This window comes from Bison bison, unplaced genomic scaffold (assembly GCF_000754665.1).
Source record: "Bison bison bison isolate TAMUID 2011002044 unplaced genomic scaffold, Bison_UMD1.0 scf7180017864379, whole genome shotgun sequence".
Lineage (NCBI taxonomy): Eukaryota > Metazoa > Chordata > Mammalia > Artiodactyla > Bovidae > Bison > Bison bison.
In genome coordinates, this window is record NW_011494951.1 from 12506043 (window position 1) to 12515956 (window position 9914).

At 42.6% G+C, this 9914-nt stretch overlaps 1 protein-coding gene and 1 pseudogene across 1 annotated transcript; one reads left to right on the forward strand and one right to left on the reverse strand.

The window, feature by feature from the left end:
• Nucleotides 1–1578, reverse strand: part of LOC105001215 — a 3996-nt pseudogene extending 2418 nt beyond the window's left edge.
• A 4558-nt stretch (nucleotides 1579–6136) lies between these two features.
• Nucleotides 6137–7075, forward strand: LOC105001217 (putative olfactory receptor 2B8). Its single transcript, XM_010857386.1, has one exon. It carries the CDS (start codon nucleotides 6137–6139, stop codon nucleotides 7073–7075), a length of 939 nt encoding a protein of 312 aa, XP_010855688.1.
• The last annotated feature ends 2839 nt before the right edge of the window (nucleotides 7076–9914 follow it).

The following is a 9914-nucleotide window of genomic DNA, read 5'->3' on the forward strand; positions in this document are numbered from 1 at the left end:
GGCAGGAGGAGAAGGGGATGACAGAGGATGAGATGGCTGGATGGCATTACTGACTCGATGGACTGACTCTGGGAGATGGTGATGGACAGGGAGGCCTGGCATGCTGCGATTCATGGGGTCGCAAAGAGCTGGACATGACTGAGTGACTGAATTGAACTGAACTGATGAAGGATGAATCAGAAAATTCCCATTTAGTGTTACCTCCATGGGTCCCTGAAGCAGCATCCTGTGACCATCCTGAGAATAAACAGGACAGAGGGTTTGAAAAGAAGCAGCACAAACACCAGACACCAGCCTGGACTTGGAGGTCGGGGCATGTTCCCAAGTCCTTGGAAAGTTCTGGAGTCACGGTGAGAGCCAAGGTAGGGGGTACCATGTAAGGGAGTGAATACAGAGTAATGGTCCTGACTTGGGTGGAGGCCGAATGACTCAGAAAAGCTGGAGTCAGGCCTCTAAACACGTTCTCAGGGTGAGAACTGGCATCAGAGACAGTCATGGTTCACAAGATGGCACCCAGGGTTAAGGGGCACCACTGACCAGTTATTTCAGGGATAGTTTCCTGCTTCTTCCTCAGAGAGACTGGATTCCTTAATTGTCCTTCAGAGAAGTGGGGCCACTGACAGGTCACTCTCTTGTACAGAATATGAAAACCTGGGTGGATTTCTCCCTCTTCTGATGAGAAGCCGGGGCCCTATTTCTACAAGCACCCATTTTCTTCTCCTCATTGGAACCCAGGTCCAGCCTGAGGGGAGATCAGGGAGGCCTCGTGCCCCTTGTACCTGTGCGCAGCAGCGCATCCTTCCTGTTCTCCAGGTGTCTGTGGAGCCACTTTATGCAGTCGCCCTCCAGGTAGTTCCTACTGTGACCTGTAGCACTGCCCTGCTGAAGCTTGAGCTTGGAGGTCTGAGCCACCCTGTCCACTGCGGTCCAGGCGCACAGGTCCTCGTTCAGGGCAAGGTAGGTAATCATTGCCGTCATAAGCAATCTACCAGAACCTGAGGCAATAACTTTTCAAATATGCAATTATACTTCTTTCAGGAGAAGACTGGGAGATGGGTGTTTCTGTCTGTTCTCTCCACATTTAATCCTGGGTGGGCGGGTGCAGGTAGCCAGTTACAGGCTGTTTCTTTTTTGCTACTGTCCTGTTGGACCCAGTAACGCAAGCCACTGAACCAGGTGATCAAGGAGTGTGCCCTCTGGCAGCAACCACAACACCTGGGCAGCCATACGTGTGCACAAGCTCCTTTCACAGAGACACCGGTGACCTGGGGTGGGACAGAGGGAGAGCATGATGATGGCACCTGTTGGCTTCTCAGGAGTTTGGTGAAGATTACAGTTGACCCCTAGGTATGTGTTAGAAGTCTTAGCTTTTAAGATAAGGAAATAGGCTTCTTTCAGGGACAAGCTGGAGGTTTCAGTCTGTGTCTGTATGCTATGCCCTGGAGAGATAGCCACAGTGAGTCTGGGTGAGCCTGTTTCTTAGTTCATTATAGCCTCATGGATTTCATGGACACAAACTGCATTGACTTTCAGAGGTATGTTTTGGAGGCCTACATCTCCAAATTTCACATCCACCATGACCACTGAAAACTCTGTAGCCTTGACTAGACGGATCTTTGTTGACAAAGTAATGTCTCTGCTTTTTAACATGCTATGTCTAGGTTGGTCATAACTTTCCTTCCAAGGAGTAAGTGTCTTTTAATTTCATGGCTGCAATCACCATCTGCAGTGATTTTGGAGTCCAGAAAAATAAAGTCAGCCACTGTTTCCACTGTTTCCCCATCTATTTCCCATGAAGTGATGGGACCAGATGCCAGGATCTTCGTTTTCTGAATGTTGAGCTTTAAGCCAACTTTTCACTCTCCACTTTCACTTTCATTAAGAGACTCTTTAGTTCTTCTTCACTTTCTGCCATAAGGGTGGTGTCATCTGCATATCTGAGGTTATTGATATTCCTCCCGGCAATCTGGATTCCAGCTTGTGTTTCTTCCAGCCCAGTGTTTCTCATGATGTACTCTGCATATAAGTTAAATAAGCAGGGTGACAATATACAGGCTTGACGTACTCCTTTTCCTATTTGGAACCAGTCTGTTGTTCCATGTCCAGTTCTAACTGTTGCTTCCTGATCTGCATACAGGTTTCTCAAGAAGTTGACCTTTACTATATTTACCTTAAAGATTAGGTAGACACTGCCTAATTGGTGAAAAGACACTTAGTCCTTGGAAGGAAAGTTATGACCAGCCTAGACAGCATATCAAAAGCAGAGACATTACTTTGTCAACAAAGGTCCGTGTAGTTAAGGCAATCGTTTTTCCAGTATTTATATGGATGTGGGAGTTGGACTATAACGACAGTTGAGCACAGAAGAATTGATGCTTTTGAACTGTGGTGTTGGAGAAGACTCTTGAGAGTCCCTTGGACTTCAAAGAGATCCAACCAGTCCATCCTAAAGGAGATCTACCCTGGATATTCATTGGAAGGACTGATATTGAAGCTCCAATATTTTGGCCACCTGATGTGAACAGCTGACTCATTTTAAAAGACCCTGATGTTGAGGAAGATTGAGGCAGGAGAAGGGGGGGATGACAGAGGATGATGAGATGGCTGAATGGCATAATCAACTCAATGGACATAAATTTGGGTAAGATCCGCGAGTTGGTGATGGACAGGGAGGCCTGGGGTGCTGCGGTTCATGGGGTAGCAAGGAGTCGGGCACGACTGAGCGACTAAACTGAACTGAACTGAATTGGTAACTCTGTGATCCCTAAAAGTTGGTTATGAATATTAGATAAAAATTAATTTGCATCTAAAATTAAGTAACTGATGAATTCTTATTTATATATGGAGATTTTTTTTCGCAATTGTATAAAAAAGTGTCAAATGTTTAGTAACATACCTAAGCCATTAAAAGAGGAGAGCTAAGATAAGTGGGAAGTTTAGGGAATTATCTGGGCTCTGTCATTTATGAGAAGTTATAAAAGAGGCAGATTAAGTTTCCTCTTACATTCTCCTTGATATTCATTTCCCCTGAGGATTGTCATCTCTGGGCAGCTAGGCAACATCAGCTAATTAATGGTACAGGACAAACATTCCCCAGAGACTTCAGCCAGGTAAACCATTTTCACCAGACCAGTTTTGCTGCAGTTTCATACCAATCTCATGCTTTCATAATGAGCTCTCCATCATAGAGCCAAACATTATATTCAGAAGTAATCCTGAGAGTTTGAAATTGCCTTCCTATGTCATCCTACCAGCTAGGCACAATGCCGATCTTCAGTATTGTGTGAAGGTATTTGAAGTTATCAAGAGAAAGCATCTTCTTGCTTAAGGAAAACTTAAAGATATTCCAATGCTGATAGAGTCAGTTTATGCACTCACTGCATGCAACCTGCATCCTTAGTCTGCATACCCAGGTTCCAATGCCCAGGACTGTATTAAAGGTAGGAACTGGAAATGAGGTAGGGAACCAGCTTAGGACACTCACATAAGGTGAATAACACTGAGAGGACTGGAACTCAATCTCTGTGGCACTTTAAGAATTGGTAAGTTAGCTTGTTTTCAGTTGCAAGTGTTCTTTAAAGGTTACATTGAGTAATGTACATGTCAGTTGGTAAAAGAAAGGAAATTCCTATAAAAATTCATCCACTTTAAGAACTTAACTGTTCCTTGTGGAAGACAACATTTTGTTCTTAGACATTTCATCCTATTGTAGTGTATTCATTATGTCTCAGTATGGATATATGGAGCAATTTAAATTCAGGATATTTGGCTGTCATAAAATATGTCCTTCAGTAATTGAATAATAGCATATATGTGAATGTGAACATATTAGACTATACACTTTCATTTTTTCCTCAGCTCCTATTTTCTCTGAAATTACAGAATGTTTCTTAAAGTGTATTGTCAATATCTGTAGTTTTTAAATGTTCATTTTCTCAAAGAAATGAATGTATGTAATTGTCCAAATGCTAGTTTGATAATTACAACAATGAAGGTCCATTTTGTGGTTATTGTGTCAATGCATTTTTGAATTTACTGTTAATGAAAAACGATTATTCTTCAATTGAGGAGAAATACCAATTTGAGAGGAGAAACGTGGGCCAGAAAAGGTGATCTGAATGTTTAATTTATTGGTGAATTAGGCAAATGACAAGGTGATGTGTAATGTACACTGGTGACTGTCCTTCCATCCTTGCACACACTTATGAATGGACTGTAAATTTTGTATGAGTGGACTCTCATTTTTTATGAATGCTTTCAGTGTCCAGCTCAGATATTTTCTACTGGCTGCTGCACTGATCCACACCATATTTGTCATGAGTATTGACTGATAGTTTCACAGCCCTTTCCTTCTTTAGAATATTGCCATCAGTTGAATGGAGCCACACTGTCAGAAGTTCCGAATGTGTTTGGGGCAGCTTGTCGTCAATGACAGACTGGTGGGATTTATAAAAGGCTGCCTTTTTGTCAAGGTGGAACTAAATCTGACACAACCCGTGCTCCACAGCTTGTTATTCTGTGTAGTAGTAACTAGTCATATCTAAATAAATAGGTATTTAAATTTACCTGAATTAAAATTAAATTTAAAATTCAGTTCTTTATCTGCCCTGCTTGAAACGCTCAGGTAGCAGCGTGTGGGTAGCAGTGATTGTGTAAATGAAGACAATATTTTTATCAGCAGATAGCTCTGTTTGGAGAGTCCTTTTCCAGCTTTCTATGGGATCACGTTCATGCTATTCCATCTGAGATCACATCTCTTGCTTAACACATTTGTCTGCTCTGTTTTGCTTCCCTGATTCTCTTTGTCTTGAGGACTTTGACTCAATAAACAGCATGCAAGGCAATTCCCATTTCAGTCTCTTTTCCCCAACCTGGCCAAACTCTGTCCATAGTGATTGGAAGTGTTATTTCTGAGACTGTGATAGATCCATTGCCTCCTCATATATGTGTTCCTCATTGTCATTAGAATGTTGATAGTGAATAATCCTATCTCCTATAGGAATTCCTGGCATTTTAGTGGTTGGTAATATATGACAGTGAAATCAGCAGAAAGAAGAGTAAGTTCTGATCACTGGAGTTTGAAATTCTGTTGTGAAGTGACTACTTTTGTTGTTTAGTCATTAAGTAAAGAGTTGGACTTTAGTCACCAAGTAAAGTCCAACTCTTTTTGACCTCATGGACTGTAGCCCGCCAGGATTCTCTACTGAAGTGGGTTCCATTTTCTTCTTCAAGTTATCTTCCCAATCCAGGGGCTGAACCTGCCTTTCCTGCATCTCCTGCATTGGCAGGCGGTTTCTTTACCACTGAGCCAACAGGGGAGCCTGTGAACTGCTTATGCACAGTGAATAAATTTTTGGAGTTCTTGTTAAATTGGTATAGTAATTTTAGGTATCTCAAAGACAAAAGTTAAGCACTGTAATCAAAAGTAGTGTTTTCAGGCTCTGAGAAATTTATTTTTTACTACTATACAAAAAGACAAGGATATAGCATTCACAAATATAATGCATTAGAAGTAGAGAGAACTTTTGCCAGAATATATTTATGAGGAAGTATCTTAGTGATACATTGAATGTAATATAATCCTTTGTGTAAGTACATTCTAGCTCATAAATTTCTATATCTGAATACATTTTAGAGATCATTTTGTATTATTCTATTACATGTGAGGTATGTGCAAATCAAGTTATGTAGAATTATGAGATACATATTTAAAATAAACTTTCTCCCTTTGTCTACATTTTCTTACTGTTTCTAATCACTCTCCCTTAATTTTCCCTCATTCCCACTTTCTCTAAGATGTACATAAATAATCATCATACTTTCATCCTATTAAACTCAATCTAAAACAGGCATTTTATATCTAGGATTGATGCAAACCAAGGTTCATTACTTGATTTTATTATTATTTTCTTATATTAATTTCAATATATAAGTTTTGTGAATAGTAAAGAACTAATTGATTTAAGATATATCAATTTCAATGAATACATCATTTATTCAAATAGTTGCATATAAAATCACATGACCATGTCTTTGAACATGATAGATTTTCCTCTTCATCTCTGCACTTTTTTGGAAGATAACTTTAATAAATTGCTAAATGCTTGATTTGACAGGAGCCATGTGCTAACAAAGGATGGAACAGAAAAATGAAAGTTCTTTCACTGGGTTTATCTTACTGGGCTTCTCTGACAGACTTCAACTTGAGCCAGTCCTCTTTGTGGTCCTTTTGATCTTCTACATCTTCACTTTGCTGGGAAACACAACCATCATTGCATTGTCCTACTTGGACCCACGTCTTCACACACCGATGTACTTTTTCCTCTCTAACCTGAGCTTTCTGGACATGTGCTACACGACTAGCATTGTTCCACAGCTCCTATTCAATCTCAGCAGAGCAGACAAATCCATCTCCTTTGGTGGCTGTGTAGTTCAAATGTACATCTCTCTGGCGTTGGGATGTACAGAATGTATTCTCCTAGGAGTTATGGCATTTGACCGCTATGCAGCTGTTTGCAGGCCCCTTCACTACACAGTAATAATGCACCCCCGTCTGTGTGCCCTGATGGCTTCTGCTTCATGGATCACTGGTTTTGTCAACTCCTTATTGCAGACAGTGCTCATCTTCCTTTTACCTCGTTGTGGGAGAAATAAATTAGACCACTTCTTTTGTGAGATCCCTCCTTTTCTCAAACTTGCCTGTGTTGACACCACTATGAATGTGTATGTGACCTTCTTTGGCAGTGTCATCATTCTTCTCACACCTGTTTCATTAATCATGTTCTCCTATGGTCAGATTGTCAGGGCGGTCTTAAGAATAAAGTCCGCTGCAGGGCAGAGAAAAGCATTTGGCACGTGTGGATCCCACCTCACAGTGGTCTCCCTGTTCTTTGGCACAGCCATCTATGTGTATTTTCAGCCCAGCAATAGCGACTCCCAGGATCAGGATAAGTTCATGTCTCTCTTCTACACTGTCATTATCCCCATGACCAATCCCCTCATATATACACTGAGAAACAGGGATGTGAAGGGAGCGATGAAGAAGATGCTTTGGAAGAACTTTTACTCCGGATGATGGCTGAAGAGGACAGTTTAATGGAAAGACTTTGAATGCCAGAACTATTCAGATATATATGTGTGCGCCCCATGAGTCATCTAAAATTTCCTTCGGCAACTCTGCAGGGAATTTGTTTCCTTCATTCCCTTTGAAAAGTGAGTGTTCAAATTCTAGGTTCATGTATTCATTTCAATTTCCAGAGACGCTGATTCAGTGTTCCGACAGCATCTGTTTGTAGTTATTGTTTTTTAAGTTCCAGGGTTTTTCTTGTTTGCACTCCCTTTTAGGTACACGTTTCCACATCTATTTCCAAAATGACATATGAATATACTACATGAAATCACAGCCAAAATAAGAACAGGAAACCACCGCAATGATGTAAGGAATATTAACATTTTATCATTTCCTAAGAATTGTTACTGCTACAATTCACATGCCAAAGGGTAGATATCAGTTAGCTTCTTCTGTATAACAAATCACTTCGAAACTTAGTTGCTTAAAACACCAACCATTAATTTATCTCACGATTATGTGTGTCAGCATTTGGGCTAAGTTTAGCTGGACAGTTCCTTTAGTCTCGGCTGCTGCTACTCCTAAGTCACTTCAGTCGTGTCCAACTCTGTGCGACCCCATAGACGGCAGCCCACCAGGCCCCGTCGTCCCTGGGATTCTCCAGGCAAGAACACTGGAGTGGGTTGCCATTTCCTCCTCCAATGCATCAAAGTGAAAAGTCAAAGTGAAGTCGCTCAGTCGTGTCCGACTCTTAGCGACTCCATGGACTGCAGCCTACCAGGCTCCTCCGTCCATGGGATTTTCCAGGCAAGGGTACTGGAGTGGGGTGCCATTGCTTTCTCTGACTCACTGAAATGCCTGCAGTAGGCTTCTGGGTCTACTTAGGGCTTCCTGATCTAGATTGCCACAGTTGTCATGGCTTCCATCTCTTTGATGTGGTCTCTTATCTTCCAGTACGATGGCCTGGAATGTTCATACGGGGAAGGCTGATTTCCAAGTCCTTGTGACCGATTTATTGTTTAAGATATGGCTGCTCTCCTGCTTGCCTGTCCCGTCTCTCTTTGTGCATTGTTTACCTCCATAACTAGTAACTGTTAGGGTCTGTTCTTTGTTCCACTTGGAGGGTCTAGGAGGTCACAGTGTATTTCCATAGCCTCTTTCCCAGTCAACAATAAGTAGGGCCTTCCCTGGTGGTCTAGTGGTAGAATCCTGCTGCCAATGCAAAAAACAGAAGTTACATTCCTGGTCCAGGAAGTTCCTACATGATGCGGAGCAACTAAGGCCATGCGCCACAGCTACCCAGCCAGCTCTCTAGATCCCATTAGCCACAACTACTGAAGCCGGTATGCCCTAGAGCCCATGGTCCCCAACAAAAGAAGCCACAGCAAAGAGAAGCCCTTGCACCACAGCTAGAGAAAGCCTGCATGGAGCAATGAAGAGCCACAACAAAGACTGAGCACAGCAAAAACAAAAGAAAAAGTCCAATCAGTGGGAGGTCTTTCCTGTTGGCCAGGTGGTTAAGAGTCCTCGCTTTCACTGCAGAGGTTGAGGGTTCCATCCCTGATCAGGAACTAAGGTCCACATGCCACTCAGCATGGCCAAACACTAAAAAACAAAGAGAACAAATCAGTAAGTGGGGACACGGAGGGGTCTGTCACCAGCAAGGGCCCTACATGGAACTGCTCAGATTCAGAGTGAAGATTTGACTAATGGAAAATGGGAGCTGATGAGCAGATTATTTTTCCTTTCTTCTCCTGGGCTGGGGATCTGTTGGATGTCTCCTAAGACATGCTTCAAGGGGACAAAGGTGATTGAGCACCCAGTTACTCCATACTAATGGCAAATTTGATAATGTATCCTTGACAAGCCCGCTTTTCTTCCGCTTGTGTTTCCTTTCTTTCACTCCTGACGCTGTATCTCATTCTGCATTAAGTGCTTGTGCATAAATCTTTGTTTCAAATTCTCTTTTCTGGGAAAGCCTAGGCTATGACCAAGAGTCTGGGGGCCTATAAAAATGTTCTGGTCATAAATAAGAATTTTGGAGTTTTTGACTTGCAAAGACATTTGCAACTGTTACCAACCCTTTGAAGTTGGGCCCTAAAAATGGTCCTTCTGCTGGGTGTTGATCATGTCAATAGAACAAGACAGCGTTCAGCTCAGAAGCAAAGGAAGGAACTTCCCTGGTGGCCCAGTGGCTAAGACTCTGCACTCCCAGTGCAGGGGACCTGGGTTTGATCCTTGCTTGGGCAACTAGGTCCTACTTGCCACAACTAAGATCTGCCACAAACAAGTAAATACATAAAGATAAATAATATTAAAAAAAAAGTAGAAGCAAAGGGAAGTTTTATCCTTTACTCATAAAATGGAGAAATGGGAACTCACCATCTAGAGTATGCCCTCTGCTGGACAGCCCATCTTCAGGTTGCGTAATTGGGGTCTCTCATCACTGGGAAGCAGGTCGCAGGGTTCTCCCTGGGCAGGCACACCTGCGCTGCCTGTGGCTCCACACCCCAGTGCCAGGTGCAGCGTCTCTGCACACGGCCTGCTACCGCCATCTAGAATTTGTCATTCACAGCCCTTCTGCACACAGTCCCCTGAGCTGAAGTTTAGGGCACAATGCCTCTGTACCAGGTACCCTATGAGAAAGTGAAACAAGACTAAGCACCAAGGAAAAGACAAAAAAAAGGTTAGAGTTTATTCAGTTCAGTTCAGTCACTCAGTCGTGTCCGACTCTTTGGGACCCCATGAATCGCAGCACGCCAGGCCTCCCTGTCCATCACCAATTCCTGGAGTTCACTCAGACTCACGTCCATCGAGTCGGTGATGCCATCCAGCCATCTCATCC

Excerpts from the sequence above, each read along its gene's own strand:
- LOC105001217 (XM_010857386.1), top strand. The coding sequence starts at position 6,137 with ATGGAACAGAAAAATGAAAGTTCTTTCACTGGGTTTATCTTACTGGGC.